The 16,258-nt window shown below is 41.6% G+C and overlaps 1 protein-coding gene and 1 long non-coding RNA gene across 5 annotated transcripts in view; one reads left to right on the top strand and one right to left on the bottom strand.

Moving 5' to 3' along the window:
* The window catches only part of LOC121724274, a 31,094-nt gene that overhangs the window by 14,202 nt on the left and 634 nt on the right, over positions 1-16,258 (top strand). For 2 of the 4 annotated variants that reach the window (XM_042110739.1, XM_042110716.1), the window contains 9 exons: positions 11-153; positions 1,928-2,012; positions 2,313-2,463; positions 3,246-3,439; positions 4,809-4,956; positions 5,594-5,721; positions 6,684-8,678; positions 9,129-9,333; positions 10,930-11,213. In XM_042110739.1, coding sequence (XP_041966673.1) covers positions 11-153; positions 1,928-2,012; positions 2,313-2,463; positions 3,246-3,439; positions 4,809-4,956; positions 5,594-5,721; positions 6,684-6,980 — 1,146 coding nt within the window. In that variant the 3' untranslated portion in view covers positions 6,981-8,678; positions 9,129-9,333; positions 10,930-11,213. The remainder of the gene's footprint in view (positions 1-10; positions 154-1,927; positions 2,013-2,312; positions 2,464-3,245; positions 3,440-4,808; positions 4,957-5,593; positions 5,722-6,683; positions 8,679-9,128; positions 9,334-10,929; positions 11,214-16,258) is intronic. The other 2 variants (XM_042110732.1, XM_042110722.1) reach the window with 2 other exon arrangements.
* On the bottom strand, positions 14,914-16,107 carry LOC121724345. The gene is made up of 3 exons (XR_006035191.1): positions 15,845-16,107; positions 15,690-15,748; positions 14,914-15,305 (listed from the first exon to the last, which is right to left on the bottom strand). It is a non-coding gene; the product is annotated as an uncharacterized LOC121724345 (long non-coding RNA).

The raw sequence follows: 16,258 nt of genomic DNA, 5'->3' as shown, positions 1-16,258 counted from the left end.
ATGTTTACAGAACATCCGTGAGATCCTCAACAAAGCACCAAATGGAAAACACCTGGTCGCCAGTCTTGAGGAAAATGGCTTCATTTCCCAGCCTGAGAGGCGATCCATGGTTCGGATCCTCGTGTCCGACTTGATGGAGCGCTTCGGAGAGAAGTGGGTATTTTTTCCTCACAGATTTGGTCTGTTTTTGACTGCTGTCTGCTACTTTCTAACTAATCTAAAGGTTTAAAATATAAAATAATTCGCATTACCCTGTGATCTGGTGTCCAGTATCTTAATATCTATACCCTCTCCCTCTCTCTACAATGCTGTTGTGATTCATTTTGACATTAATACATACCTGCCTACCCATCTCTTTCTTTATTCTGTTCTTTCTTGTACTAACCATGCAGCTGTTTAGTGTTGCACGGTGTATCGATACTAAAAAGGTATCACGATGCCTTCACGCAAAAAACGAGACGATTTCCGACGTTTTTAGAATCGATACTTTATTCAAATTAACGTTCTGTGTCTGCGTGAACTGCTGCTCTCACTGCTCCTTGCACGCATCTAGGCAAGTGGGCGTGTCAAGCAGGCAGCTCTGAGTGAGTGAGTGAGTGCGCAGCCAACGTCAACATACAGTAGTTCTTTGCCGGCCGTCCTCGGCCTTGTGGATAAAACAAAAGGTGAAGTGAAATCTGCAACTATTTCGGATACATCGCGAATAGTGAAGGCAAGCCATCAGGTACACAGAGGCCCGTTTGTGAAATATGTTTCAAAGTCATTTAAAAGCAGTAGGCTACGCATGGAACTTGGCTAAACACCTCGCAGACATATCCCAACATTTTTGTTCAAAGAACGACAGGTTAACGAATATGCTATAGAAAACACGACTACATGGTTAGTGCCAAGTTCTTCTCTTCTGTTTTAGTCTAGCCTAAGTGAAACGAGTATGGTTCTCTGGGATAAAGCGAACCTTCCTTCATCAATGAATTTTGACGAGACATAACGAGCTGTAATCATAGGGTGCTAACGTGATGAAAGCGCAATGTTCACGCCAGAATAACATTACCATAACTTGTAAACAATCTATTTCATGTTCGGTCAGTACTACTGGTAATATTTGTCATGGCATGTAGACTGCAATTTGTTCAATAAGTATTGCCCAGATGTAGGATAGGCTACCCGAAATGCGCTAATTAAAGCCCACAGCATATAATACCACCAAAGCGTGTTGAGTCCTAATAATAATAGCGGGTTATTGTTACGTGGTAGCAAATCATGTTATCAAAGAAATAGACGTAGGCTAATGTAGGAATGCACACAGACATATTGCAACAGGTAATGGTGTAGGCCTATCTGACGAAGACCTGAGTGGTTGGAACGCCATACTTGTACACTGGGCGCAAAGAAGACTATCCTCACATTTTTCCCTTTGCAACTGTCAAAGAAATCCCATGAACACGGGAAGGCCTAGGGAAGCCTTTACTGTACATCAGATGGCCTAAAGATTAGGCCCCTCTGCATAGCATTCAGTGATTTGCATGCAGTAATTTCAACACTGACCTTGATCTAGCCTAGTTTGGCTATTTAAAGCTACTTTATTGGCAAAACACAACACAATGTAATGAACTATAACAAAAAATAAAGGACTATTTTACTGACTATAAAAATAATAATTATGTAGGAAGTTTAGAACCCAGAATTGACCTGCACACTACAAAAGTGCACCGAATTCAACACAAATGACTCAATGCACTTGGAGGAGGTATGAGTCCTTTCTTTTCCAGATATCTTAGGATTTCGCCGTAGTATCGTTTCAGTATCGAGCATCGTGATATTTATGGCAGGTATCGTATCGAAGTCATAATTTTGGTATCGTGACAACACTACAGCTGTTTGGGTGATTTAGCACCATTAATCAATATAAATGTCCATTGTTGTGAAGTCCTACTTCAGGTACCAAGGCATTGCTGGCATCATCAATAATGGAGCAGTTTCCATGCCTGAGAGACTCCCAAGGCAGCGGCTATGTAAGTCAAGAGAATGATCACCACACCATAGTAACCAGTCCTGTTCAAACGGACCTCCACACCATAGTAACCAGTCCTGTTTAAACGGATCTCCACACCATAGTAACCAGTCCTGTTCAAGCAACTCTCCAGGTGGTGTGCTAAGTCTTACACTTATTTCACCCAGTATAACCACTGCTACCTTTATAGCTCGCTGATCATTACAGTTGTGTTTGTTTAGCCCCCATAAAAAAGGATGAACATGATATATGATAACTAACTACGTTGGTTTTTTATTCCTGTTTGCTTCGTAAACGTCAGGATGCGTGGTTCACCCCGGGGAGGAACCATAAACCGGCAACTGGGTTTCTGGAGGAGCGCCTCCGCAACGTGCGCAAGCGGCTCCACCGAGGCCAGCGGCAGAACTCTGCAGCAGCAACACCACAGCAGGACACACCAGACACGTTGCCAGGTAGAACAAGATCCCCATCCTGCACCGACACCACAGCAGAACACACCAGACACGTTGCCAGGTAGAGAAAAATCCCTATCCTGCACCGACACCACAGCAGAACACACCAGACACGTTGCCAGGTAGAACAAGATCCCCATCCTGCCATTGTGTCTCCATTTCCCCTTGGGGATCAATAAAGTATCCATCTATCCATCATCTATCTATCATCTCAATGCGTGCATGAGGGGATGGTCATGGGTTGTTCATTTTCAACAAAACATTCTCCTCTCATTTGAACTCTGGCCCTAATTTAAATGTCGGACAAGGAGCAAGTCACTCAGTAAAGCACAGTGTCTCAGGCATGAACTAAATCCGTGGTGTGGTGTGTGTGTGAGAGCTCTGAGTGGATTAACCGAAGTTTGGGCTCAGGATATTGCTCATGGTATTGAATTAGAAAATAGAGCATGGCGCTGTGGCGCAACTGGCTACAGCGCTCATGCCATATACGGGTCCAAGTGCCCACGGGGACCCAGGTTCAAGTCCGACCTGCGGTCATTTCCCAATCCTACCCCATCTCTCTCTCCCTCTCGCCTCCTGTCTGCCTTTTCACTGTCCTATCATAATAAAGCCAAATAAGCCCAAAAAATATACTTATACTTAAGAAAATAGTCATACCTCATTATTAAATTAGCTGTAGAATTCAATTTAAGACTTTGCACTTGGTCCACCGTTTAAATTAGGGCCCAATGGCTTTGGCCGCCATTGCTTGTTGACTGTGTTTTCTCCCTTACTCGTTACAGAATCGACCATAACTACAGAGCGGGCCGTACAGTTGACGGAGTGGCTGAAAAATAATACGTGGCCCCCGTCGCAGGTTAATGAGGTCATGCTGCAGACTGCCGTTCACAGGGCCCGGTGGATCCGTGCAGACAAAGCAAGACCAATACAAGACATTATTGCCGAGTTCCCACGTTTAGTGGACACCCCAGACATGGTGGGTGTCACTGCCTGTAATCTATAGAATACTTTTTGTTCTTATAGAATGTGCCCTTACAAAAATGTAATGTTTGCGGCAGATTTGCAGCGAACTTGTGGGTGATTTGTGGGAAACAAATGAGTTCACTAGAAAATATCGCCTGAAGTTTGACAGTGTTGGCCGCTAGAGGCAAACTTCCAGCAAAGTTCTGGCAACAATGAGAAGTTTGCAGCAACATTACCAAAAGTTAACCGCAACTTTTTGCCAGAAACCTAATTTGCATGTGAAAATATGACCTTGCCGCAAATTTCCGGAAACTTCAAACTCTCATGGCGTGTAATGCTTTGGTGTTTTCTGAAGAATAGAAGTTCCTGAATGATAGAATTCCTTAAAAGCCATACACCCTTACAAAAAAGAATTAAAGGATTCTTGTAGTATTTTGGGACATAGTATAGAGGACTATAAGTATAGGAACACTATAGAAGGCAAGGATACTATAGAGGTATTACAGATTATCATAGAAGTCCAGTAGTATTACCCTAGTATAGACCTATTATAGAAATTGTATAGTATTACTATAGTTCTTTATCGTAATGGCATTTCCCTGAAACTTTTGAAAAGCATAGACTACCAACTCTCATTTAAGATCCACCTCCAACTACTGGCCTCAGTGTCTGTTCTTCCTGCATGGTTGCCACGGCACCAAACACCTGTCTGCAGTGTTCTCTGCTGTTTGAAGTTTGACCCCAAGATATTTGGGGTCTGAAAATGCTTGATCAAATATGACTGATTAATTCAGAGAATAATTAGGAGCATGGATTTACTTTTATAACCTTTCTTTGTACACCAACCAGGCATGTAGTGGTAAAATAAGAGGTGGGTAAACTATGCATTCTGTGATCACGGGGAGGTGAACTGTGCCATGCGGTATAGGATTTTTAAAAAGGCATTCAGAACATGTTTGTTCAATGTTTATAACAATACCAGTATTAAATGGTTCCTAGAATGTGGATGAGTGTACACATTGTGAATGTGGATAATACAGTGTGATTTTGAATGATGAAAGTCACAATTGGTGAATAAACTCTTTTGAGAGGTGGATAAACTCTAATAAGAGGTGGATAAACACTATTTCTGAAATTTCAGAGGTGGATAAACTGTTTACTTGCGTTTAGCCTCCACTACATCCCTGATACCAACATAACATCTAATTAACGCTGCTGTACCTAGGTCACCCATGTATTGGCCTAGAAAAGACATCTTAGTCAGGCGCACATATACTAGGCACGGGTTTGTGTAGGTAGCTTGACCATTTTACTGGAGTATTGATTGTTTCTTGCATTGTATTGATTGTTTTGGTCATTTTTGTGTTTTTGTCTGCATTAAGATTTCTCAGGATTTCTCAGTCCTATACCCGGAGTCCTCTGGGAGGTTAAAAGAGAACTGGTGCCTTGTGTACGCGGAGAAGATCATTCGCATGGCCAGGACAGAGAGGACAAACAGCCTTCTCACCAACATAGATCTGCTCCCCACTGGTATTCTCACCAACATAGATCTGCTCCCCACTAACATAGATCTGCTCCCTACTGGTATTTACACAGCAGTACACTGCATCAAACCGCATTGCATTGAGTTGTTCATTAATTCTGTATATACCTGAGGCTGGTTTCAGTTTTTGGACGTAACCCTTATCATAAACTTTGCACACGAGTTGTACAATTCTTCAGAGAGCAATTGTTCCACTTTTCAACAGTTAATTTGTGGATTTGAGCATTGCCCATCTTGTTCCAACCTTGATAGGTCCTTAGAGTTTGCATTTGAATATACAAAAGATCAAGCTGGAAAATTGTGAGGCTACACAAATTTTAACCCTGACTTGGAGTCAACCAGTTCCATAAAGTATCAGGTTCTCTATGATGTGGGGATTCTGCTTTCCTCCCTGATAACTGTCAGTGTAGAAATCCCAAACGTTTCAAGCCAACAATGACAAATCAGCAAGCACATAATGCTTACCAACTCCACAGGGCATTTCTGGTGTTGTATGTTCACACTCAGTCTGTCTGCCACAATAACACACTTCAAAAGACAAATATTCCAAAAAAACTGTTCAGAATGTAGTTACAAATCTGTCCTCTTTTGTAATTTTAACTCTGAACTATTTTAATTTGGCAGACAAACGAGGGGATATTGCATTGCAGTTGTTGCCTGTGCTGCTTCGACCTTCGCCATATAAGGTTGGGAAGAGAGTGTTCCGGCACAGCAGTGTGGAGTGCCAGAATGCCTTCATTAACACGCAGCCGGTGAGTTAACAATCATCTCTACCATCCTCTTGCTACTAAGTAGAAATGTACAACTTCAGAGTTTACAGGGAACCCAGTGTAAGAATCAGAATGAAAGCACTTTATGTAACCACCTCTGTTGGAATGATCCAAATGAAAACGTAGTCCGATGGAAAGGGCTGAGGTAAACCCTTTATTTTCGGTTTTACAGGAATATAGAATATAAGTCACTAATTCACAATACATCAGTCATTCAGAATTTAGGTTTTGCTTGTGTTTGAAGACAGGTACTTCCCCTGCCGTTTTTTACACATTTAAAGAAATAGGCGTTGAGTCAATATCAGAACACTGAACTGGTTGGTTTCCATGACTAACATTTTTATACAACAGTAAAGAATTGTCCTCTGAAACGATCAAACTTACTTCCAAAAGAACAACAAATTTGCCTTGGAGACGAGATGTTTGGTCAGCATATAAACTGTATACTGTATGTAGACTGGTTTCTAATGTACTTAGTCATTCAATCATACCACATTTTTGCTTAAGTGAATAATCGCCAGGTGTATGCGTAAAAATCTTTTTTACAAGATCAGTCAATAGAAATAAATGTCATTAATGATAAGTATAAGTATATATACTCTTTGGAAATTTGATCTCTGCATTTATCCCAATCCGTGAATTAGTGAAACACACTCAGCATACAGTGAACACACAGTGAGGTGAAGCACACACTAATCCCGGCGCAGTGAGCTGCCTGCAACAACAGCAGCGCTCGGGGAGCATTGAGGGGTTAGGTGCCTTGCTCAAGGGCACTTCAGCCGTGCCTACTGGTCGGGGTTCGAACCGGCAACCCTCTGGTTACAATTCCGAAGCGCTAACTAGTATGCCACGGCTGCCCCCTGATAATGTTGTGCATTTGTGGTGACTCTTTCAACTCTTACAGAATCTAACAACTCTTAAGAATCTGTTCTTCTTTTTTCCAGATCGGAATGACCATGGCCGACTACCTCACTGCATCTGCAGCAGAGTACCCGTATGTTCTCATGTTGGGGGAGGAATATGACTGCTCACAAGTGTTTGTGGTCATTAATGGGATCCCGCTGGAGCACCAGTCTCTTCTGAGTGCTGTTGACGCCTGCTTTAAAGCCTTTTTCATACTTCAGCTTCAGTATCCGAAACCATGTGCTCAGGTTTGGGAGTTTATCCAGACTGTCGTCTTTGGCATCCCTGGACATGAGTCAAACACAGTTAAATTAATGAGATCGCAGCTTTCTGCATAGGAGTTTACCGGACATTTTGTTGGCCGATTTAAGGGAACTGATGATTTTCTTTGGCAGGAGTTACTGTATGTTTATACACATGACCAGTATAGATGGCCTTAATTCTAACTGTGAGTTTCCTTGATATGTTACTTAAATGTGTTTCCTTAGTTAAGGCAGGAGAGCAAATCTTAAATCTCTGTCTGAAGTGTTATTTTTGTTGCATGATTTAGTAGTTAGACATACACCCCAAGAGTATTTAGTTCTGTTTAGTGTTTTCATTTTACCTGAATATATTTTCATGTACCAATCTACTGTACGTGAAAGAAGCTAGATGGTTGGGTTTTCAATGTTTAATGAATCAATTTTCTACAAATTTCTAGAATTTTATTTTTTTGCTGTTTCCTGTTGCCAAGGGGTAACTCAATAAAATTAGAGAGGGTGCCGGTGATATCCTTTGGGCAATTATCGATATTCAGCCTTTCTTGTTCAATGTGAATATAAGGCGAGGCAAGTTTGCCACTGAGCATGCTCCACTGAATATGAATGCATAGTGGGCTATACAATTCTGCAGCTAAAACCACACTGACAGGCTGACAGTTACAGTAGGAGTAGGGTAAATCAGGCCGCTCAAACTTAACATGTCATGAGGTAACACCCTAAGCACACACAATCCACAATTTTTGAACTCTACATGCCATCTGGATTTATTTGTTTTCAGATGTTTTTTTTTTATTTTGTATGTAGGCTAACTTAGAATATATACTGACAAGTTCACATCTCAGTCCAGAAGATGGCGATACTGCACGTTTGCAAACTGACAATAAAAGTCGCAGAAGAAGAATCGCTCACTACTCAAACAGGAAGTAAACTTAATTTCGAGTTGCTAATATACCTTGGCAGCTGAAACATGCAAAATAAGAATGTTTTCCGATATCAAAAGCAAATGCGATCTACATCGGATCATTGTTGTGTCCCGCTGTGCTCTGTGTCGTCCAGATACAACTCACTTGTGAGTTTTCATGCATTTCCAGTGAAGGAGGACATCAGACAAAAATGGATCGTTAACATCAGGAGGGATGACTTCCAAGTTACTAAACACACAAAGGTGTGTAGTGTCCATTTCACACCCGATGATTTCAAAGCCGATGCTTTTAAGGAAGGGGCTCGAAAGAGGAGACGTCTTAAAAAAGGTGCTGTCCCTACACTGTTTGAGTGCCGTGATAAAGTACAACAGCCGAATGAAGGTGGAAGGAAACCAAATCGGGTGCGGAACCGTGAACAAGTGCAGTTTTCTAGGCTAGGTGGCAGGGAACCTCAACCAAATCGGGTGCGAAACCGTGAGCAAATGCAGGCGCCGAGGCAAGGTGACAGGGAACCAAATCGGGAGCGGAACCGTGAGCAAGCGCAGCTCCCGTGGCTAGGTGTCAGGGAAACAAATCGGGTGCTCCAAAAGCAAGAGCGACTACTGCCCACTGACTCGGGCTTAGATCAAGACTTTAATCAGGTAGAGATGACTGGGCATGATTATTGTTCAGTTCCCGAAGCTGCAGCTCTGGACATGGCATTACATGAAAATGAGAAGCTGAAAAGGGAGGTTGAAGATCTACGGAAGCAGTTGGACCAGACCAAGATTCTAAGTCGTTTAGGTCTGCAGAGATTTGCTGGGTCCGATCATACAGTCTATGGGTCTGATGAGGACATTCACTTTTACACAAGGTGAGGTTATATTGCCTGTGATAAGCATTTGTAGTTGCCAATAGTCCACGTTGGTGGTCCTGTGGTGATGCATGTGATAGATAGACCTGCTGTGCTGGAGGGGTGGATGGAAATCTAGTAGAGCGATATGGGATCTTAAAGACCGATTTCTATATTTGAGGATTACAAAAACTGATAAGCAATATATCAGCCGATATTCATTTGAACATTTTCTCTAATATTTTGCATATTGAAAAGACCTCTCTCTGTGCACAAGCTAAATCCCTCCACCACAGTGTTTTGAAACAGCATCTTTAAGCTGCATAATGCGTATACACATTTATGCCCTCCACCACAGTGTTTTGAAACAGCATCTTTAAGCTGCATAATGCGTATACACGTTTATGTCAGAGATCTAGTTTTCCTTTGCCCCTTGCGCCTAAGTCTGTCATTTGTTCTTCTCCCGGTTAGTACAGATGAGGTTGTGGTGAAGTTGGAATGCCTGCTGCAGCTGTTCCAGAAGTGCTTGGGTTGCAGCAGCAAATGCAGCATCAGTATGAAGCGTGAGGGAAGAATCTTCTGCATGACTCAGAAGTGCCAGCAGTGTCACTACAGCAGGATGTGGACCAGCCATCCACCTGACCAGCTCATCAGAGACCCAGCAGGCAACCAGGAGGTAGGAGTTACATGCTAGTTGCCACTGAACCAGACAAAGAACATATTGGGACCGAATTCAAAAACGGACAGAGGGCAGTCACTCAGTGAGCAGAGGCAGAGGCTTTCTAATGAAGAGACACAGCACTTAAAGAATCTCTCATAGAAATGTATGGGGTTAGTTTGTAACGCAAACATGGCAGTCGTCTACACATATTCCCCCCCCCTTCCGCCACCAAAAGTTGACATGTGAATGCATCGTGCCAGTCATATGGTATGTTGTGAATACATCGTGCCAATCATGTGTTGTGATCTCGCAGCTGGAGCTGGAGGTTGGTATGTTGTTATTCGTGAATCATTGTGCACGTGCAGTTGTACCCGAAATAGATACCTGACAAGTGCCCAAAAAGCGTTGCAATATGGCCGCCGAGTGGTGGGACTTGCCTAAAATTACTTTGGCGAAGGGTCTCGTGTGAACTAAAGCTATCGTGATGGCACGTGGGAGCATTGAGCTGCCCTCCGATGTTGGTGTTTAGGATCTTGCTCATGGTATTAGATTAGGAAATACATCTGGTCTCGTAATACAGATTAGCTTTAGTTTGATTTTAGACTTTGCACTTTGCCCAGGATTTAAATGTGGGTCCATTCTCTTTGCTGGATGAGGCCTGAGCCTCCCGCTGGACCCAGAGTGTCAGAGACCAACAGAGACTCATGAGCCAGCGACAGAATGTCAGTCAGTCAGATTTCAAGACAGTTCACACTTGTTGTAGTGTTTTTAAACCTGGCTTTAGTTAGTTAGGTCCACCATCTCAACTAACACTGCAAACATTGATACTTTGGTTTAAAAGTTCGGAATTACCCAGAATTATTTCCAGGAAAACTCATATTTTCATACAGCAAATAAGGTGCAAAATGAGACAGAAAAAATAGACAAGACATTGACAGTTATAAATAGGCCATGTGATTTCAGACTTAAAACACTTTATTTCATGTAAGACCCCTTACAACCTTAACCAATATCTGGGATAATTCCTCCTCTAAATATCCATTCAGTTCATCTATAGATTGATGTCTAATTTACATTTGACGGAATGTGGGCCTTTCAAATAACCACTATGTCTGTTAAAGTTATGAGAAGATATTATAGTATAACTGTATGTACACACCGTGTACCATGTACACACCGCACAGCTTTGGACGCTTTGGCCGCTCTGACGTGACAGTATTTTACGTTCGATCTTAATACTTCTGTCTATTCGATTGGTTGCTGGTCGTTGGTCGCTGAATCATAGCTCATTACCATAAAGTTGACTGACTTTCAACTTTCTGCTTGACGCTCAAGACGCCCAAAACGCGACGCCGACGGATTTGACGCTTCTGGCAGCTGAGAGAAGCTGGCTTTTCCATTGAAAATAAGTGACTTCTTGACTCTTTGGAAGCTCAAGTCGGCAGCGGTGTGTACGTACATTTACATTATGTTCTGGTGTCTCTGCTAATGTCTCTGCAGGTGTCTCTGCAGTTACATTATGATCTGGTGTCTTCCCCCCCCCCCCCTTACTTTTGTAGCTGTTAATTCCATTTATCAATAATACTGAACTGGCGCTCTTGTTATCTGCAGGTGAGAAATATAGGCTTCCAAACATCTGATGCTTCGAATGTTAAGCCAGATGTCCACAAAGGCTACTGCGAAACGCGTTCCTTTCTCTCTGCGGATGAGGTAGCGGTTGTGAAAATAAAAGAGGAAGAGTTTGAAGTTGAAGTAAACGAAGCGCATGAGGACAAAGTCAGAGCTGTAGAAGAACATAGAGAAGATGAAGGAGGAGGAGATGCCGAGATGGAGGTGCAGATGAGTCCAGTGTGTTGACTGAGGCTGAGATGGCTTTGACCCACACTATAGTAGAGGTGAGTGTTTTAAAAGCCTAGGTCCCAGTTGTTTAAAAGAAATCTGATCGGATTTTGGCTATCAGATTGGATCAAATCTTGAAAATGGGTTGTTCGAAAGGAAAAAAGGATCCTGAAACTGGATTGGATCACATAATCTAATCTTGGTTTTGATCTGGATAAAACCTTAACTTTGTATTGTTCAAAATGTTTAAATTGGATTGGGATAAATTTGATCCAAAAAAATAGGATTACCCTGATCCCAACAGAAGGGAGGATTTCAGGCACAAACTGTTACAGTAATAGGAGACGAAGTATGACTGACTGTGCCGGTATTTATTTAGTTGTTGTGGATAAGATGAAGGGTCTGATAATGAAAGGGGTGTTTGTATTGTTTTATTGGGGTGTTTTCGGTCTCTTTAGATAACACAATCAAAGCTACCCCAGGCCACCTACTCTAACTGTTATTCCTTACATAGCCACTAGGATATATTGTGATATAGTTCCATTTAGAAATATAGGTAATCTGGATGTTGTAATCCTGAAAAGGTTGTATCTGGATCAGGTTGATCCAATCCTCAATTGGATTGAAAAACAACATAAAAATAAAATGGATTACCTGATCCTGGATTGTAAAACATGGGATTTCCAAATCCAGATCATTCTGATCCAGATTCAATTTTTTGAACAACTGGCCCCAGTAGATCAAAAAGTTTAACCTGGATGAGAATGATCCGGATTTGGAAATCCCATGTTTTACAAGCCAGGATCAGGTAATCTATTTTACTTTTATGCCGTTTTTTCAAAGCAATTTGGGATTGGATCAACCTGATCCAGATACAACATGGAGGCATTGGGGGCAGCCGTGGCCTACTGGTTAGCGCTTCGGACTTGTAACCGGTAGGGGTCGACCAATTATCGGCCTGGCCGATTATTAGGGCCGATATTTAGCATTTTTATAATAATCGGCATCGGTCATTTTTTCCACCGATAAGACGATATTGAAATGGATAAAGAACGAAACGCGCTACTTTGTCTGTAAAGCGTCTCTCACTCCCTGCATTTGCTACTCTGTGGTCATGAGCATTGTCCCGCCCACTACACCGTCTGATTTGTTAGTTAGCACGAATGCAGCCAATCAGGATCGAAGACTGAACACAGAGAAAGTTTAGGATTCTCACTGATGCAGACTGTAGACTGGGCTTCAGCTGTACGGAGCTACTTTTTGAAGGTAAGGGAGGTAGCCTACATTGCTGAAGTTGCAATGAATCACAATCATCTACACTGAAGTTACAAAAACACCACTTTGTAAGCTATTGTCTCTTTGATCCGGATCAATAAGTAAAGCACCCACTTCCTTCATTTAGCGAATTCCCGATTGATGCACGTTAGTGGTATGCTGTTTACTAATTAGCCTACAAACTCAGGTGCTGCGCGTCGGGAGTTCTCTGCCTCCGCCTCGTCTGTTAATTGTGAATAACGGGACACCTCGGCGGACATAGTACAGACAAGTCCTAAATTATGCGATAGCGAACGTCAAAAAGTCTAATTGCCCCTTTTTGAGACGGACTGTCAGAAAAGACTACATGCACCTAGGGCCAGCAGTAATTTGATCCGACCTGAACTAAATCGCGTCCTGAGCTGCCTATTAACGTGCCTTTTAGGCTATCAAAAGTGTAGCTTATAGCATATGGACACAAATTGCATGCTTAAAAGAACTATTTTAAAACTGTTTTGTTAAACTATTCAACCGTAACACTTGCCATCACGCATGCACCTCTCCCTCACACTCACACACACACAATGGCAAAGCATCCTCTTTGTGACAGGTCCCAACAAGCACATAGCCCATAGGCCTACTCTATGAAAATAATTGCTATCACTCAGCTCTTGGATTAACATGATCGGCCTACACAGGATATACACTTGCAAGTGATGCAAGTTGATGGACAATTGTGTATCAAAAGAAGAAAGAAAAGTTTGCATAATTAAATGCTTTTGAATGAAATTTTTGCAGCATATCGCCTTTACTACCCCCCTTTTTGACAACTGACATATCGGTTTTACATATCGGTTATCGGCCTCCTGTTTTGGTAATAATTGATATCGGTATCGGCCCTGAAAAAACCATATCGGTCGATCCCTAGTAACCGGAGGGTTGCCGGTTCGAACCCCAACCAGTAGGAACGGCTGAAGTGCCCTTGAGCAAGGCACCTAACCCCTCACTGCTCCCCGAGCGCCGCTGTTGTAGCAGGCAGCTCACTGCGCCGGGATTAGTGTGTGCTTCACCTCACTGTGTGTTCACTGTGTGCTGAGTGTGTTTCACTAATTCACAGATTGGGATAAATGCAAAGACCAAATTTCCCTCACGGGATCAAAAGAGTATATATACTTATACTTATGTACTTACTTATACCTTTTCAGGATTATGAAATCCAGATTACCTGTGTTTCAAAATGGAACTACATAACACAATCTACCCTAGTGGCTATATAAGGAACAGTTTTGATTGTGTTATCATAAGAGACTAAACCACAATACAAACATCCCCTTTTATTGTCAGTTTCTTTTTATGTCGGACCCCTCATCTTATTCACAACAAATAAATAAATACAAACAAGCACACTTTGTCTCCTATTTCTGTAACATTTAAATAAATCAACTGCAAGTAGATAAAGTTATTTGACCAAAACATAAAAAAAAAAGTATTTGACCAACTTTAATGTTTTATTACATTTTGTGCCTGAAATCCACCCGAAACCCACCCTTCTGTTGGGATCAGGGTAATTCACTTTTTTTTTTTTTTTTGGATCAAATTCATCCCAATCCAACTCAAAACTTTTGAACAGCACAAAGTGAAAGTTTTATCCGGATCAAAACCAAGATTAGATTGCGTGATCCAATCTGATTGTTTCCTTGTCCCTTTTTTCACTTTGAACAACCCATTTTCAAGATTTGATCCAATTTGATAGCTGAAATCCGAGCAGATTACTTTTGAACTGGGCCCTGGTGGCAGAAGAACTGGGGCCTATTGCACAAAACTAGGATAAGGGATTAAGCCGGGATATCTTGGTTATCCTGGCTCAATTTATCCGTGATCCAGTTGCACAAAAGCGGGATAGGGGGCAGCAGGATATGTTATGATATAAGTTACCATGGCTATTTATTCTGTGGAGTTAGCCTGCTCCAGACCAGGCTAAATTCCAGGATCTATTTAATCTCATCCCTTATCTTAGTCAGCAGCCACCACAAACGGAAACCAATAGTTATTCTACTGCCCACTACACATTGTCATCACATATACCTAGACCCACTGTCATTATTTAAACGTTTGTGATCATTGTGATCAAACGTTTGTGAACTTCTACATACTCTGCATTCCCGACCTGTCATGCGACAATGTGACGTCACGGGAGTGCCTAACCATTTTGTGCGTGGTGGTCGCGGAACTAGTTGCAATATTCTCCTAAACAGAGGTGTTGCTGTTTGTTGCTCTTGTGAAAAGGCTATCGCTACCTACTTCACACTGTAGAAGAAGCAATGAAGCCACTCTAGTTGCCATGGTGAATCTGTGATCGGTGGTGGGGTCTATTTGAGGGAGCCGTGAGCACGCACTTATCCAGGATGGGTTTCACCTAGGAGCTGGTATAAGGTTTTTAGAAATTGTATGAATGACTAGGAGAGTAACAAATAAACAATAAAGTCATTCAAGTTGGTTACAATTGAACAGGTGACAATTTTATTGTCTACAGATCGGAGCACTATAAAGTGCAGACAGTAATATAAAATTAAATTCCCCAAAAAACAAAATAAATAAAATGTGTGTGTGTGTGTGTGTGTGTGTGTGTGTGTGTGTGTGTGTGAATGAAAGTTCTTGAATGTGTGAATCAATGTCTCTTTCAGTGTGCACAATCTTAAAAGATCTTATCTGGAATCCGGTTGAGATTTGGTGGTCAGTCAGTCAAGTCAGTCAATTCAATCTTTGTAGGCAAATCCTCGCTCTCCGGCTGGCCACACCGGTGGGTAGGGGTCTGTCTACGATCTCGGGTTGGCTCGCCACTGAACTGCACGGTTCAGAATCGGTTCTGGTCGGGAGTCAATAAAAAAACCAATCTACACATAGTGCAGAATGCAAGAAATTAATCTAGGATCTATAACACTGACTTCTCTATTGAATCAAACAATCTAATCATGTGATATAACCAAAACATAAAATACAGCTGTTCAATCATGAAATGAATGAATACAATGAATACCATTTTGGTAAGCAAAATGGATTGGCTATCACCATCAACAAAATTAATAAATGGTATTTGAATGTAAACAAATGGATTGTCTTATTACCATTCACAGCAGTACAGTATCTAAATTACAATATATTACAATTTTACTCAACTATTTATTTGTTAAAACTTTACATGTAAACCTTCTTTCTTGTTGTGTAAATATATTTACAATGTGTAATACAGCTCATTTATTATTTATCATATCACATACGTGGTGAAAAGCATTACGTTGAGCACTGGCTTCACGTCGGTTTTGACTTCTGGGTTGATCTTTGATATGAAATAACTAATTAGTATTGTATTTGATTACATTTAGGAAAGAATTGAGCGATGTCAAAGTATTTTGTAGCAAGTAGCTCTGCTTACCGGAGCTTCGTGGTGAAAAGTATAACGTTGAGCACTGGCTTCAAGTTGGTTTTCACTTCTGGGTTGATCTTTGATATAAAATAACTAATTAATATTGAATTTCACTACAAAGTATTTAGTACCTTTTTTTCCTTTCGGACGTTAGGCTTGGGTTTTTTCTCCAGTATGAAAGCGTAACGACAAACTGACGTTGGCATAACAACAGCTGAATATGGGGCGCATGCGCCACCCTGAGGTCAAACTATGCTACGACATCTTTTCATGCTAATAATGGCTCAATAGTAACCATTTCATATGGGTTACACGTGGATGTATGAAAATTAATTATGTGTAAACAAATGCATGTGAAAATGTGTGGACAAAAATCATCCAGACTCAATATCAGACAACTTTCAACCATTTTGTTCAGGGCAC

Source organism: Alosa sapidissima, chromosome 1 (genome assembly GCF_018492685.1).
Source record: "Alosa sapidissima isolate fAloSap1 chromosome 1, fAloSap1.pri, whole genome shotgun sequence".
NCBI lineage: Eukaryota > Metazoa > Chordata > Actinopteri > Clupeiformes > Clupeidae > Alosa > Alosa sapidissima.
Note: the sequence above shows the minus strand (reverse complement) of the source record. Positions and strands in the feature narration are given on the sequence as shown.